At 47.7% G+C, this 20,715-nt stretch overlaps 1 protein-coding gene across 1 annotated transcript in view; it reads right to left on the bottom strand.

Annotated features, from left to right (window-relative positions):
* Window positions 1–20,715, bottom strand: part of NLRC5 (NLR family CARD domain containing 5) — an 80,859-nt gene that overhangs the window by 127 nt on the left and 60,017 nt on the right. The window contains exons 32-46 of the mRNA XM_065416795.1: window positions 20,504–20,590; window positions 19,537–19,617; window positions 18,985–19,068; window positions 17,876–17,959; window positions 16,494–16,577; window positions 14,048–14,131; window positions 12,380–12,463; window positions 11,694–11,777; window positions 10,644–10,727; window positions 8,738–8,821; window positions 7,520–7,603; window positions 5,940–6,023; window positions 5,304–5,387; window positions 3,358–3,441; window positions 1,360–1,443 (exon numbers count right to left, since the gene is read on the bottom strand). Of these exons, the coding sequence (XP_065272867.1) occupies window positions 1,360–1,443; window positions 3,358–3,441; window positions 5,304–5,387; window positions 5,940–6,023; window positions 7,520–7,603; window positions 8,738–8,821; window positions 10,644–10,727; window positions 11,694–11,777; window positions 12,380–12,463; window positions 14,048–14,131; window positions 16,494–16,577; window positions 17,876–17,959; window positions 18,985–19,068; window positions 19,537–19,617; window positions 20,504–20,590 (1,260 nt within the window). The remainder of the gene's footprint in view (window positions 1–1,359; window positions 1,444–3,357; window positions 3,442–5,303; window positions 5,388–5,939; window positions 6,024–7,519; window positions 7,604–8,737; window positions 8,822–10,643; window positions 10,728–11,693; window positions 11,778–12,379; window positions 12,464–14,047; window positions 14,132–16,493; window positions 16,578–17,875; window positions 17,960–18,984; window positions 19,069–19,536; window positions 19,618–20,503; window positions 20,591–20,715) is intronic.

Here is a 20,715-nt window from a genome sequence, read left to right as displayed (position 1 = left end):
GATACCCTTCCTCCTTCCTGCTGGGGTGCAGTTCATAACTGTCTGCTCCTAATCCACAGGGGCTGATTGGAGAGGGAGGCCTGGACCATTGGCACGCAGGCCCAGTGGTGAGAGGGGCCTGGGGGTAGAGGCAGAGCTGCAGCTGGCGTTGGGCAGCACAGCGGCTCTTTACCTGCCAGCTGGGGTGGGATGAGTTGTCTATCTTGGGGGAGAGATTTCTGATTCAAAAGACGAGGGTTTATTATGGTATCAGAAGTGGGAGGAAGAGCTGACCTAATAAACCCACAGAAAAATATTCCAAAACGTAACGAGAGGGAGAAAGCTGGGATGCGGTCATTCCTAGGTGTAGCAGGGAACAGCCAGTTATGCAGGCGTGCCCAGCGTGATACAGCAGCAAAAGAGACCAATGCCCTTTGGACCAGCTTGTGCAAAGACATCACCTCACAAGACAGGGAGGGGGAGTCTCTCTCTATACAGCTCTGCTGTGACTGCACTTGGAATAACCGTGCTCCGTCCTGGGGGCCCCGTTACCAGGCGGATATTGTCAAATCGGAGGGAGTTCCAAGAACAGTAACAAGAATGATCACAGGGCTGGAGGGAGTAGGGAAGAGGTTAAAGGGAGTTCAATACGTAGAGCTTGGCTAAGCAATGACTCAAGTTGGAGGAAACAAAGGGATCTCCAAGCATGGGAAGGATGTAGACACCAAGAGCGAAGATGGGTTGTTTGGGGGAGAACACAAGGGAGTACAACCAGGTGTAACAAGATGTAGAAAAATGGAAGGGAAAATGCAATAGCAGGATACGCTTCCTGACAGTGAGATGTAGGAAGCTGTCTAATAGCCTCCCCAGGGGAGTGGTGGGAGTCCCATGGAAAAACAGAGCAATAGAAAATGCATGCTAAGCAGCAATCTCATACTGGGCAAAAGGATGGGCTAGATGGGACCTAGGCGGTGGTGTTGTAGCTGTCTCGGTCCCAGGATATTAGAGATAAGGTGGGTGAGGTGATATCTTTTACTGAACCGACTTCTGTTGGTGAGAGAGACAAGCTTTCGAGCCACACAGAGCTCTTCTTCAGGTCTGGCCCAGCAGAAGTTGTTGCAATAGAAGATATTACCTCACCCATCATGTCTCTCTGGATGGGAACTCCATCACTTATTGCTATGACTGTTTCTGAGAAGGGCAAGCTACTCTGCGGGGAAGAGTCGGTCTGGGAAGCCCACAACGTTTTTAGGCCTGGGCCCCATTTAGTGTCCTAATCCACTCCAGCGATCCTAATGCTGACTGGCCAGTGGGGCGCCATCACCCTTACAGAAGTGCTACTGCCCCCAGCCCCTGGTGCCACCTGAGACGCGTGCTCACCGTATGACTTGAATTCCACAACACTTGGCGAGCTCCTCCGCTAGCTTTTTGGCACCCCGGGCTGCAATGCGGTTATTGTCCAGACTTTCAGAAAGGGAAAGAGAATGTGCAAATGGTTTTCAGAACAGGCTAGGAAAAGATCGGCTACGCTTCTGCTATGTACCACAGGCTGCAATGCTCCGCGACACAGGTCAGGTTCAGAAGTTCTCCTTTCTCCTTTCCCTGTTTGCAAAAGCAAAGGGCACTGCGGCTGTTCACCATGGCCTGAGATTTGCTAGCATGGACCCCTGCATTTATGCAGAACCTCAGTGGATCCCACTCCAGGATCAGTGCCAAGGACTGTCAGGAACGGACCCCCTTGTTGCAAACACGGCATTCTTGCTAGTGCCTGCGGGCTTGTCTCCACTGCAGCAGTTGGCTGGAGGGAAGTAGGCTCTATTTTGAAGTGTGGTGGCTCTCGCTGGAGTTACTGGACTCAAACTAGCCTAACTTGAGTGACAGTGACCACATATCAAAACACTGGGAGTTACACAGAGCAACCGGATTAGCAGCACACACTGACCGGATTAGCTGCTGATAGCTGGCGTGGTGGCATCCCCACTGCATTGCTAGCTTAAAGCACCACTTGACTCTCGCTAGAGATTTTTGTGTGTGGATGGGAGTTGAGTTAGGGGTAACACTCAAGCTATAATTCCAGTTAACTGTGCTGTGAAGACAAGCCCTGAGTCACAGCCAGTGAAATTGAGCATGTAACAGCCTAAGGCTAGGGCTACACTTGCAGATGTAGAGCGCCGCCCTCGGAGACCGCAGCAAGGAAAGTGCTGCCGTGTGTTCACACTGTCAGCTGCGAGTGCACTGGCGTGGCCACATTAGCAGCTCTTGCGACGCCACAGAGAGCAGTGCATTGTGGTAGCTATCCCAGCATGCAAGTGGCTGCAGCGTGCTTTCCAAATGGGGCAGGTGGAGTGTGACAGGGAGCGTATTGTGTGTATGTGGGAGGAGAGACAGTGTGTTTTGGGGGGCAGAGTGTGTCAGCATGCTGTCTTGTAAGTTCAGACAGCGGCAGGGGGAAACCCCGACATCAGCCCCCACCCCCCACCTCCCTATCTCTCACACACACGCACAAATGCCTGCCTCTGCAGCAGGAGCATTCCACAGTAATGGGTTGCTTTGTGTCCTGGCAGATAAGCACGCTGGCTGTCAGAAACGGAGCTTTGAAAGGGGATATCTGCATGCCTGCAGCCGAGTTTAAAACAATGACCAGAATGGCCACTTGACTTCAGGGGATTATGGGACGTTTCCGGAGGCCAATCACAGCGCAGTAATGCAACACGTCGTCCACACTGACACCCGGACGTTTCAGCCGGGGTGCAGCAAGCTCTATGCTTTTCATGGAAGTGGATTAACCAGGAGCACTCCAGCGGCGGAGTCCAGGCGCTTTAAGTGCCTTGCCAGTGTGGACACCTCAGGAGTTAGGGCGCCCGGGGCTGATTTAATGCCCTCTAACTTGCAAGTGTAGCCAAGGCCTTAGAAACCAACTAATCTACCTTCCTTGGCCCCAGATGAATGATATGGGAAAATGAAACAAACATTTAATAATGAAAAGTAAGTTTAACTACATCCATTTTATGGTGAAAAACCTAAAGAAAACTCCTTGTTGAGCCAAATCCTCTCTCTCTCTCTCTCTCTCTCTCTCTCCTTTGAATCTCACCTAGTAGTCAACAGATATTTCTTTAGTGAATATAATTACATGTTTACATGCAGTGCATTATTGAGCTATTAGATGTCTCTCTGCACTGTGTAGAGTTCCAGGCATAGTTTGGTCCCTGGTAAACAAAGCAGACTAAGCAAGAGCTCAAGCTGTGTGGAAGACTGTTTTCTCGTGTCTACAGTTTATAGCTATTTCCTTTAACAAATGTCTCCTATTTAATAAGGTCTGTGATTCCATATATGGAAATTCCCCTGGGGCAATACTTGATATTGCCACGTCACACTCACTCTAGCATCCTCAGCCTTGCCATTCTCGGGAGAACCGTGGCCAGCTCCAGGGCACCTTCATCACCAAGACTGTTCCACGACAATCTAAATAAAACCAGAAACATCAGCTGGTTGGTCACCTGAGGCAAATGAAAGCGTAAGCCCCAGAGATACAGCAGCAGCGCTTTGGTGCAGTCTCCATCACATACTAGCACAATGATTTCGGAGAGCCAAAGTCATACAGTGAACCACAAGATTTTAGCAAGGGAAAGAGTTTATTTTGCTCTGACCCTAGGGGGAAATTTTCCCGTCGCAGCCTAGGGAAGCTTTATTTCCCCCCTGCTTTCTACTCTTCCCCTTGAGGAACTACCTCATGGCCACAATGTCTTCCTATGCAAGACAGGACTCCACAGAACTGAGTGGGGTGCTGCTCATTCTGCGGGCCAGCTGGCCCGGGGAGTGAGAGACTAATCAAGACTCAGGTCTCCTGTACATCAGCTCAGAACGTTAGAGCAAGGCAGCTCCTTGCTCTGTTCATGGTGTTAAACTGTCACAGCAGGCCGTAGCTAATGGGGCCCACAACAGCGCCCGTTAAATTCTCCTACCTGCCCTTTATTCTGAGCTCTGTATAACAGGATTTCATTTGACCTTTCAGAGGATGAGAGTTTTTGCTTTCTGGTTTGTCACCGAGGGAGTTTTTGTCCTGACTGGAAGGGGAGAGGCTCAGACTCCAGCTGTCAGCACCTGCTGAGCAGGGGGACGTTCCAAATGGCGTAGCGGTGAGACTCTATGAAAAAGGGGGTTTTGTTGCAGTAACCGCAACTGTTAGTCGACAGCACAACTTTTTAGAATTGCTGCAGATTTCCGCACTGCCAGCCCTTGGATGCTGCCATCCGCGGCACAGACTAGCCCTTCTGCAACCGGCTCCGTGCACCTTGTCGCAATGCAGAGGCACCGTTTCTAGCCAGGCGGTTCACCTTGGTGGCAGGGAGCAGAAGCGCATGGAGCCGGCTGCAGAGAGGCTGGTTCCTGCCTCCGGCAGCAGCATCCAAGGGCTGGCAGTGCTGAAATGAGCCAACAGCAGTTTGGCGTGGCAGGAAACTGCAGCGCTTGCGGGGGCGGGGGGCAGGGTATGCCACTGCTGCCTCTGGGGCAGGGGTGCCCAGTCCGTGTGCCCCTGCCTGCTCCGGGTTGCAATGGCAATTCCCTCCTGGGGTGGGAGGAAGCAGGGCTGGCAGCAGGGCAGAGTTGTGGCTTTGGCGTGATTACACCATTTATTATAAAATAGGGACATTTTGCAGGATCGGGGCCTTATATTGTAACAATTTCCTGGCCATTTAGGGAATTCACAAGTGTTACTCTGTTGCACCCCATGGCCACTCAGAGCTTCCGGTGACAGAAGGGTTAGAACTCAGGACTGCCTGCTCCAAAACCAGAAACTGATAACACTGCAGCTAAAGGAGACTCTTCCTTACCCACTAGCAGTATAGGAGCTGTGACACATAGCTGAGCAGTTCTGATTTCATCCAATGGAAGGCAGTGACGCATACACACTAACCAGTTCAATACATATCACCTGAGTGATTGTGAATGTAGAAAGTCAGCTGCGAGCCCCTGCTAGACGGTTAGGGAATTGTCGTAATGTACACTGTCCTCCCGTTCTGATCTGGTAGTTTTTCATACCCACTTTACAACGGGGCAGGGCAGCAGAGAATCCAGACCAGTAACCTGTTTCTCTCACTCTCACACGAGATGCCATGATGCCGGCAGTAAGGGGCGTCCGTTAAAGAGGAAGGTTTGGGTTTCATTTCCACTGACCTGCAATTTCCATTCAGGTTTCAATAAGATACCGCGAGAGCTAGGCAGGAATGAACGTGCACAGTAACCAGAAGACAGGCAGGTGCTAACTAGTGTGAAATGGATATTCGGGCCCCGAGGCGAGATATATACCCACGCCCTGCACTCACATGATCTCTTCAATGACGGGACAACGACTGAAGCCGAGGGCAAGATGTTTGGAAACGCCATCGCTGATTCCACAGAGTTTCAGTCTAAAGGGAAGCAGGATTTGGAAACACAAATGGAATTGCTGGTCCACATGGCCGGCAGGCAGTTTATCGCAGGAAATGTCAGGGACTCCGTTCGCCCGTCTGGAATCCCCTTGGGAACGTCTATGCCATGTTTTACAACCCGCGTCAGCGCGTCTCGGAGCCCAGCTCTACAGACTCCGGCTCGTGCTGCTGCACTGAAAACAGGTGTGTAGACACTGCGGTGAGGGCTGTGAAACCTACCCCACCTCTAGGCTTCGGAAACCGAGCTCCAGCCTGAGTGTCTACACAGCTGCTAGAGGCCCCACTCTTTGGGTCTGAGCGAGGCAGGGGAAGTGCCTGTATTCCGCCATTGTGCTCGCTCATCAATCCATGGGGCTGCCTGAGGCCAATTCTCCCCCTGTGTAAATTAGCGCAGCCACAGCCCACACCCCCTGGACCAGCTGGCGTCAACGGGCACAGGTCCACTGAAGTCAACACCCTGCTGGCTGGGTCACCGCTGAAATCTTGTTCTGAGAACCACAGATCCACTGTGCCTCACGCAATTGGACTTACTCAATCTTTCTGAGCCGGGTGAATCGTGGAAGCCCCTCTGACAGGGTGCGGATGGCGCCTTCCCCAAAGCTGTTCTCTGACAAACTGCAAGGACAGTGAGAACGCACTGAGTGGCTGTAAGAAGCTGTGATCAGAGAAGAGACACTGGGCTGCTAACGCTGGCAAAAAGCAACCCCATTCCTTAACAAACAGTAGTGCTAAGGCGAGGGCTTGAGAAGAGGAAGGATGGTCAGTGGCTAGCTTGGGACTCGGGAACCCCAGGTTCAATTCCTGGCTCTGCCACAAACTTCCTGTGTGACCTTGAGCACGTCACTTAACCTCCCTGTGCCTCAGTTCCCCATCTGTACAATGGGAACAATAGCACTGCCCTGCCTCACTGCGTGTTGTAAAGGTAAATGCATTAAAGACTGAGAAACGGGCCATGTCAGTACCTAAGATAGAGAGATGTTGCTTTGTAAAACACACCCGGGATCAACGGTTCACTCTGCCCACTTGTTTGCAGTGGGAGAGAATAAGTCATAGGACGGTCTCTAGTTGGTGTCTCCGGGGCTGAACCAAAGGTTATCTCAACTCTTTGGAAGTGTAAAGACATTGCTGACAGCTTGAAGTGTATCCTGGGGCAGAAGGCAAGTGCATTCTCACACTTACCAGCAGGTGGCACCCTGCTGTCATTTAACCTAGAGGTTGCTGATGAAATAAGCAAGTGCATGGCATCAGGGCAATTTCATTTGCCTCAAATTTCATGTCCCCGTCAGTTTTATTTCGGAAAATTATTTACTTCAGATGTAAAGCGTCATGACCTAGAGGTTTCAGAAGGAGTCCTTTATACTGAAAGAAAGGCATCCCAAAGCTGTCTGATTATTTTACGTGTTACCTCCTGTCACACACATTTGGGCCTAGGCTGGCTGGCGGATGGTGATGCTAAGAGAGCAATATCCTGATACCAGTGTCGCAAAGAGGGAATATGCATGGAAGGTCTCCCTGAACACGATCTGCAAGTCAGTGCATGAAGCAGGATTGACCTACAGGCTCTGTGCATTTGCACAGGGGCTTTAAACTCCATGGGTGAAATCCAGGGCTCAGTGAAAGCAAGTGGAGTTTTGACATTGATTTCAACAAGGCCAGGATTTCACCTACATAGTTGTAAATTCTACACGTACCTGTGTACTACTGTTTGTACGCTAAGTGTACATCTACACTACCCCCCGGATCGGCGGGTAGTGATCGATCTATCGGGGATCGATTTATCGCATCTAGTGTAGATGTGATAAATCGATCCCCGAGCGCTCTCCCGTCGACTCCGGTACTCCAGCTCGGCGAGAGGCACAAGCGGAGTTGACGGGGGAGCGGCAGCAGTCGACTCAGTGCCGGGAAGACACTGCAGTAAGTAGACCTAAATACGTCGACTTCAGCTACGCTATTCTCGTAGCTGAAGTTGCGTATCTTAGGTCGATCCCCCGCCCTAGTGTAGACCAGGGCTTAGTTTTACAGGGAAGCCAATATATAATCCAGACCGACAGGCAGAGGTACACCAAGTCCTACTTCTCAACACATCCCTATTAATTCCCAACAGCACCTACCTTATCTCTTCTAGCTGCTGGCATTCAACCAGGCCTTTGGCCAGCGGTGTTCCTCCAAGTGAACCAATGTTATTGGACTGCAGACTGGTGAGAGAAGAAATTCAGACACAAACTTTTCAGAAGAAAACTGTAACAAATCCTTGTATATGCGACTTCCTGTCAAAGAAACAGCTGCTTTTCCAGAACTGATTCAACCGGAATCCCTCTCTTTGACATTTGCACCCTTCTTTATGAGACCTTGAGAACAGCGACAAACCAGTGATCGGAATGTGGCTAGCAATTTGTACTCTAACTAGCCACTCCAATGTACCTTCGTTCACCTCAGTGCATCTGGAGGGTGAAATCTTGACCCCACTAAAGTCAAAACAAAACTCCCAGTTGACTTAAACGGGGCTAGAATTTCACACGTAACCTCCCCTTGCTTTTCACATGCGACGCTCATTCACAAAGCAGCTGTAGTTAAACAGGGAGATTTAGCGCTGCATTAATAAATGATGGACAAAGATCGACCAGTCACCATAAGAAGCAATGCCCCCAGGAAATTAAAAGCCGCATGGCACAGCGTATTTGACCTGTACCCATGGCATGGGGGAGTTTGGTCTAAGATAGTAGAGAGAAAAATTAGGGCCGTTTAACTGTTTTGCTGCTGTGGCAGAGCAGGGCAGTGTTCTATTGATTAGAGGCTTGGCAAGACTTCCACATGAGGATTAAAAACTTAGCACTACTCAGTTTAGAGAAGAGACAAATAAGAGGTGAGAAAATAATGACGGGCCAGATGGATGTGCCTATTTACCCTCTCGTCATATGAGAACAAGAGGACACCCAACAGCATTAATATGTAACATATTCAGAACTGATTAAAGGAAGTCTTTTATACATTTCCTAACTAATCTGTGGAACTGATTGCCACAAGATATTTACCGAGGCCAAGAGCTGAGTGGGAATGAGGAAAAGTTTTTATGATGGAATGACACTACCGTAAAGACATATGGCAATAAATAGTAGTCAAACTGTGTTAGGAAGCATTGGAAGCAGGTAGGTAATGAAACCTGGTCTTGGCAAGTCTTTGTTCACTTCATGCATTTTAGATTTGTTTAACCATGTCACCGATTCATTGTTCTCCTGCTTCCATTTTCAGTCTCTTTTTTATCAGTCCCAGTATTTCCGGGGTGCCCTGCCTCTTGGAATGTGAATACAGAAGTGGAAGCAAGCACTTACTGAAGGATCTTCAAATGGCACATGCTAGGCAGAGAGAGGGAGAGTCTCGCTGCCGTCTTGTCTCCGACATGGTTCCTGGCTAATCTGAAAACAATATGAAACATTATTTATGACGAACTAACAGGCCTAATTCCCCACTCCAACCCATGTCTGTGTGTCTCCTGTTAATGTTAAGAGGAGCTGCACATGCTGAGGGTAGAACATAAATGTCCTTACTTAACCCTTTGGAGACTGTATATACTTACAGACTGAAATAATAGTTATGCTTCATAATCCAGTCATTAAACAGTCAATTAAAGCATGGTGTAATTACCCTGTGGTTATATTTCCTGATACCGCTGCAATTACCACTAACTCATACAACCAATAGGTTAATTAAATAATTCAAATACTTGTTATTTCCCTTTTATCGACATAGAGATTAGGCCCCGTTCCTTCAATCCAGACTGCAGGATAGGAACTCAGTCAGGATCTTCAGCAATACAGAACAGCCTTCTGCTACTTGAGCTGAAGGAGAAACTCCATCAGCTCCCAGTAGTAGTAGGCTGCTTACCTCGATGTGCACTAGCCACTTGATGGGGACGCGACACAGGTGTGTTATGCCACCAGCACCCATGTGGCGTCCTGTTGACTCAACTGACTCACATGCGCCGTGAGCTGACTGCATGGTATGACTGGGGCCTTATGCTGTAATTATATTTTTTGATGCATGAGCTTAGTCCAATATCCTATAAAATGGAGGCTAACTGGGTGGGTTATACATTTTAACTGCAACAGAAATAATTTCCCCCGCTCTGGTTAAAGTTTTTTATTATTTTATAGGATATCGACACTTCTCTTCTGCAAACTAATAGGGAGTTAGATGAACAGTAATAAATTCAGCGATGGTCCTCGGCTAACAAAATCTCAAATCAGCCCCAACCCCCATTTTTAATATAGTAATAATTATACAGCTTTCATATTTATTTCGTAGGTAACATACACATCAGGCAGATGTGTGGCACACTCTAGGCCAAGGGTGGGCAAAGCTTTTGGCCTGAGGGCCACATCTGGATATAGAAATTGTACGGTGGGCCACGAATGCTCACGAAATTGATGGTTGGGTGCAGCGGGTGCTCTGGGCTGGGACTGAGGGGGTCGGAGGACGGGAGGGGATCGGGACTGGGGCAAGGGGGGGTTGAGGGCTCTGGCTGAGGGTGCAGGCTCTGCGGTGGGGTTGGGGATGTGGGGTTTGGGGTGCAGGAGGGTGCTCTGGGCTAGGATTGAGGGGTTCAGAGGACAGAAGGGGGATCAGGGCTGGACAGGGAGTTGGGGCACAGGGGGGGCTCAGGGGTGCGGGCTCCAGGCAGTCCCGCCCCTGCAGCTCCCGGAAGCAGCAGCATGCCCCCCTCTGGCTCCTACGTGGAGGCATGGCACTGGCCAGGTGGCTCTGCATGCTGTCCCATCTGCAGGGGCCGCCCCTGCAGCTCCCATAGTTCCCGGCCAATGGGAGCTGCGGGGGGAGGGGGCGGCGCTTGGGGCAGGGGCAGCGTGTGGAGCCCCCTGGCTGCCCCTGCGCGTAGGAGCCAGAGCTGGAGGGGAGACATGCCGCTGCTTCCGGGAGCCACGGGGAAAGCCTCCAACCCCGTTCCCCAGCTGGAACGGGGAAAGCCCCCAACCCTGCTCCCCGGCAGGAGCTCAAGGGCCGGATTAAAAGTTCTGACGGGCTGGACGCGGCCCATGGGCCATAGTTTGCCCACCTCTGCTCTAGGCCCTGTGTTTCTGAAATCCTAGCTATGATTCTGTACAAGGCACAGGCTTGGGCTCCACTCCATTAACAGAGTCTGTACAGCCCACTGATTCCACTGGGGAGAGCAGACGTGACGCCTCAGAACTTTGTACCAGCCAGTGTGAATGTGGGACTCACAGTAACTCCTCGACATGCCTGCAGCGAGCCAGGGCCTCCGCCAGCATCTCCCCTCCAGCTGGGCCAATGCTGTTCGATGACAGGCTACAATACACATGGAAACAGGCAGAGTCTGTCAATGGCTGAAAGGAGCCAGGATACACCAGATACAAATTAAGCCGTGGCATGAATGGCGCTTTCGACGCAGATTGTTTCATGGCTGAGTGGCGTGACAGGGAGCGCAGGGCATCGTAATAACGAGCTACCACTGAAGCAGGCCCGGAGATGCCAATTCAAAGCTTGTCAAGAGACACACACGTCTCTCCATCAAATAGCTTGGAAGAGAAAGGCTTTCTAACGCATTAGGTTAGACCATCAGAGCACTGGCATGGGGAGCCTATGGCTGCTTTTTCTCTCAGCGGGTGTCCCCTTCATGGCCGAAGATTTGGGGTGAATTTTCTTACCAGCTGAAACTGGCCAGAAAGAGAAATTTCTCCGTTTCCCCCCTCCCACACTTTTGTTAGGAAATAAATGTAGCGGTGATGGGACGTGCTGAGGCTGAAACCCTCCATGTAGCTACAGAACAGGTACACCTCTACCCCGATATAACGTGACCCGATATAACACGAATTCGGATAGAACGCGGTAAAGCAGCGCTCCGGGGGGGCAGAGCTGCGCACTCCGGTGGATCAAAGTAAGTTCGATATAACGCGGTTTCACCTATAACGCGGTACGATTTTTTGGCTCCCGAGGACAGCGTTATCGGGGTAGAGGTGTAATGCATGGGCTAGGGAAGTGTACAACTATCCTATCAGGCCAACACACCAGGGCATTCACTCCCTGCGGCATATCCAACCGTTGGCCTCCAGGTCTCCAATAACAGGAGAGACTTGTGCTGCCCAGGCAGGACATGGCAGCAACCTTCAGTCACAAAGGCAATTGCAGTCAATATGGGAGCCTTCCCAGTAACTTCTATGCAGGTCAAATAAAATCAGACATGAACATTCCCCCCAACCTGAGCTCTAACTCTAATTAATCCCATTATTCAGCCCGAAATATAAAGCGACTCACTCGATTCTCTTTAGATTTTGCATTTCTGGCAGGAGCGTGGCTATTTTTTCCAGACCAGCATGTTCAATCTTGTTATGGCTTAAACTTTGAAGGGAAAAAAAAGCCACATTATGAAAGAAAACGCTGAGTTTCCCACTGAGCGCAATGTCTTGTTTAACAGCCCTGATCTGCTGGAGGGAACCAAAATTGCTTCACTATTCACAGCTGAATGAACTTCAAACGTCAAAAAGGGGTTTGTTTTCACTGCGTCTTGTGTTAGAGAAGAGACAGGGCTTGGTTGCAATGAAGAAAACTAACAAAAAAAAAAGGGCCTGAGACTGGATCTAGATTCAAACGTTTCCAGATCTTGGGAGCACTGGGACCCGTTCTCAGAGACAGCTACAATACACAGCTCCTGATCCAAATTTTGACAGAGGGTGTTCAAACTTGGCGTTTCGGTTGAACCCATTATATGCCGTTACATGTGCCAGCTCCTCAGCTCGGATCAGACCAAAACTTGCTCAGATTTTGCATCTGACGTTTTGGTTTGATCCCATCTCTAATTCAAGTAGCCCAGACACTAGGCATAAGCAACCCCCATAAAACTTGCTTCTTTCATATAACTGCACCTAAGAACACCCCCTGACTTCAGCTCTATAATCCATCCCCATCACTGGCAGAGAGATTACAAGAAAGGAGGAACCCACTTGATTTCTTCCATATGAGGAGCATTCTTCAGAGCTTCGGCCAGGTGGGAGCAGCCTTCACTACCAACATTGTTATTGTTCAAGCTGGAAAGAATATTCACAAAATACCACACATTAGACTGTTATTCAGTGGCATGGCTTTATGGATAGAGGATGAATTTCACCGCTGTGCAGAGGGCCAGCGCAAGGCCTATGGGCCATCTGAGTCCCACTTAAGGCTTCAAGAACAGAGATATAAATGGAATGCAAGTGGCGCACTGGTGTTGGAATTCAAAAAGAAAAAATAAATCTATGCAATGCATCGCTCTGCTTGAAAAAAATATGCTACCATCAACCTCTGAAACAGCTGCATGTATCCACGGTAACCACTGAACAGTATACTTAACAGTGAAATGGTCAACTCCGTGGTTTCCTGTAACATAACTAGCAACAGAGGGTCCTGTGGCACCTTTAAGACTAACAGAAGTATTGGGAGCATAAGCTTTCGTGGGTAAGAACCTCACTTCTTCAGATGCAAGAAGTGAGGTTCTTACCCACGAAAGCTTATGCTCCCAATACTTCTGTTAGTCTTAAAGGTGCCACAGGACCCTCTGTTGCTTTTTACAGATTCAGACTAACACGGCTACCCCTCTGATACTTGTAACATAACTGTAATGACAGGTTTCAGAGTAGCAGCCGTGTTAGTCTGTATCCGCAAAAAGAACAGGAGTACTTGTGGCACCTTATGTGTGTATATATATCTCCTCAATATATGTTCCATTCTATATGCATCCGAAGAAGTGGGCTGTAGCCCACGAAAGCTTATGCTCTAATAAATTTGTTAGTCTCTAAGGTGTCACAAATACTCCTGTTCTTATAACTGTAATGCTATCGCTACTGGAGATTCTGATGGCTGTGCAAGTGAAAGACCCCCTCCGTGCTCCCGCAAAGCAGGAAATTATGATCTTGGCTACATGTTTGTCTATTAACTGGACTTACATGGGAGTTTTTGTGGGCTCACTGGGTGCATGTGAATTTTTACGGGTGCATCTGTTGTGCTCAGCTTTGCAAATCTGCCCCTGAATGTTTCCTCTTCTCAGTGTATTTGCTGCGAAGAGGAGGATGGACACTTTTTAAAATTTTAAATATTTTTTAAAATGCTACTTCATCATTACTTAGTCAATAAAAGTAGGGACTCCCAAAAATAGCAGAATAATGATGCAAATAGTGCAGCGGCTGCTAGCGTCACTGCAGAATTGTAGAACAGTGCAGCACCTTTGTGCTAAGATAGTTATCTTTTTATGTTAGTATTTATCTTACCCCCTCACTGCATTATCCCAGGATAGACAAAGCAATGTTTGACAGCACGGGAAGGATTCAGACTGCAGTACCCGAGTGACTCAGACATGTACACAGGCCCAGCTTTCCTTGCTGCTATAATAGCAGGCCTGTCTACAAGGAGATCAGACATACTCACGATGGAAACTTTCCTTCTTGAGTCTAGCACAGTGCATAGAACGTACGCAGATTCCTTAGGGCTAAATCTGCTCTCCAGAGACTACGCAATAGCTAAGCTGGGCATCAGTGTGAGATGCTCAGGGAATGAATCACAAAAGTTCCTTCTCTCGGTAGTGTCTGTATGGCCCCGCTAACACTACAGTATATGAAGGCCTGCGCAGACATACTTACAGGAGTCTTTTCAGTAAAGGCATTTGGTGAAGTCCTGGCACCAGCATGAGAATGGCCGTGTCATCGAGTCCCAGGGAGCCGAGGCTAAGAGGCAAATGGACACAGGAATGAGTGAGCACAGATCTAAACGGAGAGTTCACAGACCGTGACCAATTTGCTAGGCAGGAGCTGTCAAAGCAATGGGAGGCTGACGGAGGCCAGCATCAGAGCTCTCTATGGAAGCCGTGTCGTTATGTTGATCCCACAGGGTTAGGAAAGGGAAGCCTCTTAACTGTCGTGTAAACGTTTTGCAGCTCTGTGTCCTCCACAGTGTGGGGCTGCTGAGGAGACTGCAATGGGAAATGCTCTTTTCTGGTGTTACAAAGACCCTACCCCACTGAAGTCAATGGGAGTTTTGCCATTGACTTCAATGGGCGCGGGATGAGGCCAAAGGTGCATAAAACACATACACAGCATGAGAGGCAAGTTCTTCATTCCCTTTCAGGCAAAACTGTCCCCAGGAGACCTGGAGAAAGGAAGAGCTGCCTCTCTGAGACCTCAAGCAATTACAAAGGCTGAGAATTGCAGGGTCATTATTAACAGAGACGGGTAGAAATGTTTCAGACGTAAGAATTCTTCATTTTTGCTTCAAAACCAAAAATATTGTGAAAGCATGTTGAGATTCCCCCCACCTGCCAATACATTCATTTCTCAATGGAAATTTATGATGGGAAAGTTTATTGCTCTTCTACAGGTTGTTTTGTTTGTTTGGTTGTTTTTTGCATTCCAGATTTTGACTGGACAGTTTAGTCACATGATGAGATTCCCACCCCCTCCCCAAAATGAAAATGTTCATTTGAGGATATTACCAATTTTTAAAGCAAATAAAAATTTGATAATGGAAAAATAACAGACATCCTTATATCAGGGGTCACATAGCTTTTGTAACAGGTGGTTACTATTTTGAGAATTTGAACAAAATACACTGATAATGATTAAAGGCTGGCCAATCACAACTAGGTCTCTTTTGCAGGTAACAAATACAAGTTATAAATAAGATTTATTAATACTTGTATGGAAAGTTAATGTATGTTAATAACAATAAAATTTTAAAAAATCCAGTGAGATTTCCAATAACTGCTAAAACATCTTCTTTTAAATTGCAAATCCTGTTATTTCACTGATGGTCACAACACTAGGTTTTATGTCTGATTGTGTGACATGGATGTCAGAAAATCCGTGTATTAAATGTAGAAAAATGAATACAAAAAATAAAACAAAAATCAGTGGAAAATTAGGAAAATAAAATAAGTCAGTCCTTCTAAAAACCATCGGAATTAAAATGTTTTAGAAATTCTTTTAATTTTCTTTTACCTGCTCTCATTATAAAAGGTGTTGATTTTTCAGGGTTCTTTATAAGAACCAAATAAAATAAGCAGGCTCAAGACACTAACAATTCTGCAACTTTTCGCCTGTAAGATCTTTGGGGCAAGGATGCTGTTTTCTAAGGGTGATGCCTCCACAGTGATATGAATGATAAAATAATTTACTTTATGATCTTTAGGTTGCAACACTCATGGCTAGAGCTGAGCAAAATTCTTTGCAATAGTTTATTCCTCAAAAAATGTAGTTTTGGGTCGACTGAACTATTTATGAATTTGGGTCAAATTCAGCAAAGAGTTTTAGCCAGAAAAAGTCAAAACTTTTCATCTCTACTTTTTCAAAAGGAAACATTCTAACTTTTCGTTTCAAAACAATGTTTAATTTAGAAATTTTGCTAGATTTATTTAAAAAAAAAAAAAAAGGATAAAAACACCCAAAAACAAAATAAAAAAAACACCTGACAAATTAGTTTCAGGTCAAAGATGTTTTGTTTGACCAGAAACAATTTTTTTCTGGATTTTTTCAGTTCAGTCACAGAACCAAAAACTCAGTTCTTCTCTTGGCATTTCTCAGGACCATTGTGTCTTGGTCTAGTGTTAGGTCTTGGTCTGGGTGCCTTCCTATGGCTGGCACTCCAAAACAGGAGAAGTCAGAGGTGTACCATGGGTGGTTGTAAAGCAAGGCATAAAAGTGCTTCTGTAAATGCCATCTGCTGCCACTAGAAGGTGCTACCTTCCTGGATGTGGTGTATCTTCTAACACTGCAATATGGTTCCTGAAATTACTGCCTTTCTGCAGTGGGACACAGGTGTTCACACATACTGCAGAGGTACTGAGGATACCAAAGCACTTGGCTTGTACACAGAACCCTGCTCTCCCTGCCCTAACCACACATTACTAATCCTGTTCTGCCCATCCTTAGTTGCAAATACTAAGGAATTCATACTTCTCCCCCAGCTGATGTCTACCAGCCATCTGTGTAGTTACACTCATCCATGACACACAGCTTGTAAGTAACTGCAGTTTAATCATAAAATATAGACTGGCCTAACAGGGTCTACATAGCACCAGGACTATAAACTTACTTAAGTTCTTCAATAGCATGGCATTGCTGCAGCCCTGCAACCAGGTGTCCCATTCCACTTGGCGTCACACTGCTGGACGTCAGCCTGAAAAACCAGTAGCCGCACCGAATGAGAATGACTTCCATTGAGGCAGTCCAACAAGACAGGAGATATAGGAATCACTTCCCTCACCACTGATGTGCAGCTGCTTCTGGGGTGGAATGCAGAAGCTTTTTATCAGCATAAAACACAACCGGGAAGTTGGGAAGTGTTAACACCAATTGGTACCCACATACTAAAATGCTGAGAGCCTGATATTTCCAAATAGAACCACAGAGGGGAAATTAGATCACCAGAATGTAAATGGCCAGGGTCCCAGGGCTGGTACTCATACGCTTGCAAAAAATGCCAAAGGGTCTTTAGAAACCATACATGAACATGGGATCTTGGATTTATACCCAAACATGACAGCTCGGCACTCGTTTCTCCCCCTGTTAATCTTGAATCTTTTTAGAATTAGGGGTCTGCCTAAAAGGAAGGACCCCTCAGGGCTAAGCTTTTGGCACATGAGGAGCCAAAACACACGAGAAGAGAACGTTTTTGTGATTTCCAGCTCCATTTTACAGACCCAAGAGAACTGGGGAGTCCAAAATGTTGGGTGCTGATCTGTACTGACTCGGACTCTCTGCAGGTTCCGCCAACAGCAACAGCGAATGAGTCCCAAAAGACTGTATTGTGTAAAGATACAGTCTATGGGCCTGATTCTCATTTAGCTACAGCCATTTGACACCACTCTGGGAGTATAAAGGGGCCTTAAAGTGAGAATAGATTATATTTACACCCTTACGCCCCCTTTACTGACTGGAGGAGGATAAAATGGCCACAGTGTACATGAGAATCAGGCCCTCTGTCTTTATATGTTTTTACTTAAAGAAAGGGGGCAGGATGTGATAATTTCTCTGAAGTCTTGCACCATGACTAAATGCTCAACAATTCACAGAAGAACATTCTAGAACATATGCCATGTTAACACGCAGATATGCGAAAGTTGCAACGTTCACGTCTGAATTCCAATTTCCCCACCCAATGGGGCTGCGGTTTGGTCCGTTACAAAGTCAGGGGTCAGCTAGGGAGTTTTGATGCTGATTCGGGTCTGAACTTTTCTGCACTTCAGAAAAGAGCTTTGATGCAGGCTGCTCCCAAGAACCCAAAGCTCAGAGAAATCATGAAAATACACATTTGGATTTAGCCAGCGCCACAGATTGCATAGGAAGGAGAGAGTTTCGGGGGGTAGTGGACTGGGGAAAGGGCAAGTGAGGGCAGTAGGGGTATCTGCTTGGAATGAGCCATAGTTCATGAAGGAGAACATTCAACAGTAACGAGCTTTTTAGATAATTACGTACTCAAACTTCCTCAGCGTTGGAAGAGTCAGAAGCACGTTGGCTAGCATCGCCTCTTCAGCATTGTTGAGATCAATATGAGACCAGCTGCAAGGACGAAAAAGCACATCCTCTCAGTGATACACAAAGCTCTGAACAGCCCACAGCTGCCTTGGCGTGGTGTGATGCTTGCAATTGTTCTGCGTGAGTTAACTGGTCAAGGGCAGCCTGGATGCTGACCCACATCCAGGTCAACAGTCCATTGAGAAGCACTTCAAGGTATATGAAATAAGCCACATTTGCCCCCTTGTTGTTATAGCAACATAATCGCATTGTGATGCCAGGCCAAATGATCCCTGCATTCCCAGGCTCTGTTCTCCAAGCTTTCATAGTTCATGGAATTCTAAAGCCAGAGGTCACCTCCGGATCATCTAGTCTGGCCTCCTGCATAACACAGACAGGGGCAGGAGCTTGGGTTCATCAAATCGCACAGCTATAACCTGAGTCTCTCTAGGTTTGACCACCCCAGGTTTTCTTGCACGAGTCAGCTCATTCAAGGTATTTCAAGCCCCAACCAATAAAGAGCTACTCCTCAGCCCGAAGAGCCAACCAGGAAATGGCTGGCAGCTAGAGACAGGCCTTCTGTTGTGTCCCTGGGGTGCCGTTTGGAATTCTCATACACTCCACGATGCCAGCAGAGCGCGTATCACAAAATGCACAGCGTATGCACCAAACCAAGCACGTCTTGCTAACCTTCCTGCGCCCTCGGTCCTCACTCGCCGTAGGGTATGCGTGTCTGAGTGAGCTGTAGCAACGAGCTGTGGTCAAGCCACATGCAAGAACTACATGTTAGATGGTACGTGTACTGCTGTGTCTAGCCACTCCTTCGCTGGGGTCACTTAGGGCTAAATTCTGCCCCGAAGTTCACCCCCTGGAACTCCCGTTGGCTTCAGTGAGGTTGGACGGGGAGCATATGTCAGGGGAGAATTGACTATTGTCTACCATTGCTTCTCTACCTGATTTTCCAGCTCCCCAGTCCCAGTTTCAGAGATGCATCTATTCTTCCCATGCACCAGGACATGAGAAACTATTTCCTTCCTGAGATAAATTGCTACACCGCTTTGAGAGCTCACCTCAGTTCCTGAAGCTGCGTGCATTTCTCAATAACCCTCTGGAGAAAGTGAATGTGCGTCCCTTCCAGCCCGCACTGATTCAACCTGCAGGGTGCAGACACACACAAACCGATCAACGTCAGTGACAATCAACCCAGCTCATGCGTACACAGGGCCTTGCAGCCTGCAGCATCCCAATGGCCTTTCCGTGCTATATGGCTGGGCTTGGCAGCAGACCAGAGCTGCACAAACCCAAGCTCCTCCTTGATGTGCCTTGCCCACTCCAAAGTCTGGTGTAGAGTCGGGGAGACATGGCCCTTTCCCACCTCTGGGTGTCCCTTCATTTTCCCAGGCACAAGGGCTGATTTCCCTGCTAAGAGCATGAAAGCTCCTTGCGCTATCCCTTCCATGCACACTCTTGCAAAAGAAAGTGTCAAGCTGGCCTGGGTCTTAATGTATTCAAGGCCTCTACTTATTCAGGGTAGAATAGGAATGCTAGTGAGTTCTTTTATTGGATGATCTGTCAGAGGAAGCAACCTGCAATGAAAAGCACAACCAGATGCACCTCCTCACCTGCTAACCACAGACTCCATCTTCTCCGTTCGACAGGGGAACGCCACGGTCACTCGAAGGAGACCTTTGTCTTTTGATATCCTAGGAGAAGATGGAGATGACAATACATCACAGGCCCAGACCTTGCTGGATGCATGATACAAATGGTTCCAAACACCCTGTAGCAAAGGTTACTTTCCACAAGATGGGACAGAGCAGAAGAGCGCCGGCAATCAGAGTTTACTTGTTGAATGACTGGAAACCATCTCTGCCTAAGGACTTGACAGCATTCGTCCAAGGCTGGTTTCCAAACACAGACTTTTATTTTTAGAAAAGGAATTGAAAACTGCAAGATCCCAGAGAAACCTTATGGAATTAAGTTAAAACTTACTGAATTGAGTTTTTAGGTTCCATTGTATAAAAATGCAATTGTTTATGTGTTCCTGTAGGCTTGTATGCAACTTTTCTAGAGATGTGACTAATGGAAATGTTAGGAACTTCAGAGACCCCTGGATGGACTAAACTTGTCCTGAGTGTGCTAGGTCTGAGCTTAGGCTGTTATGAATTTATGACCATGGAAGAGACATCCAGGTGGGGTTTGCCAGAGCCCATGTTGGAGTTGGGGTGATCTCTGTTAAGCTTATTAGCATGCACGTAGGTTCTTTTCTTGTTTTAATATGTTCTCTTGGACATGCTTTTACCGTACGAATACATTAACTTGCATAGGAAGAGCTGTAGCTTAACTGAAGGCCATTACACTGTTGTTATTCGTTTCTGAAGAGAAAGCAAGCAGGCCTGCTTAGGCTGCCTGACTTTGCGGCTGAATTCACAGTATAACCAGGGAGCTGGGTAGAAGGGAGAGATGTCTCCACCCAAGCGAGGTGACAGCTGGGGACCCAGAAGCCTGAGAGCAGGTGTCTTTCCTGGACTGTTGAGGGGGATTAGAGGCCCTGAATCTGAGACAAGCAGCTGTCCAGGCTCCACTTACGTGATCTCTGTAACATTCCCGTGGGGTTGGACAGCCATCTGCAGAAGGCTAGCGATACTTTCATTCCGCACCCATTGCTCTTCAACGCTGCAATGCAAAACACAGGCAGCTTTGCTTTATTTCATAAGCATCGTTTATCTAAACTACTCCCATCTCGATGCTACGTCCCCATATGTGTCTGTACAGCCCTTGGTTCTCAGCTCACCCTACTC

This window comes from Emys orbicularis, chromosome 14 (assembly GCF_028017835.1).
Source record: "Emys orbicularis isolate rEmyOrb1 chromosome 14, rEmyOrb1.hap1, whole genome shotgun sequence".
Classification (NCBI taxonomy): domain Eukaryota; kingdom Metazoa; phylum Chordata; order Testudines; family Emydidae; genus Emys; species Emys orbicularis.
The sequence above is the reverse complement of the archived record's forward strand: the minus strand, read 5'-3'. Positions and strand labels throughout refer to the sequence as shown.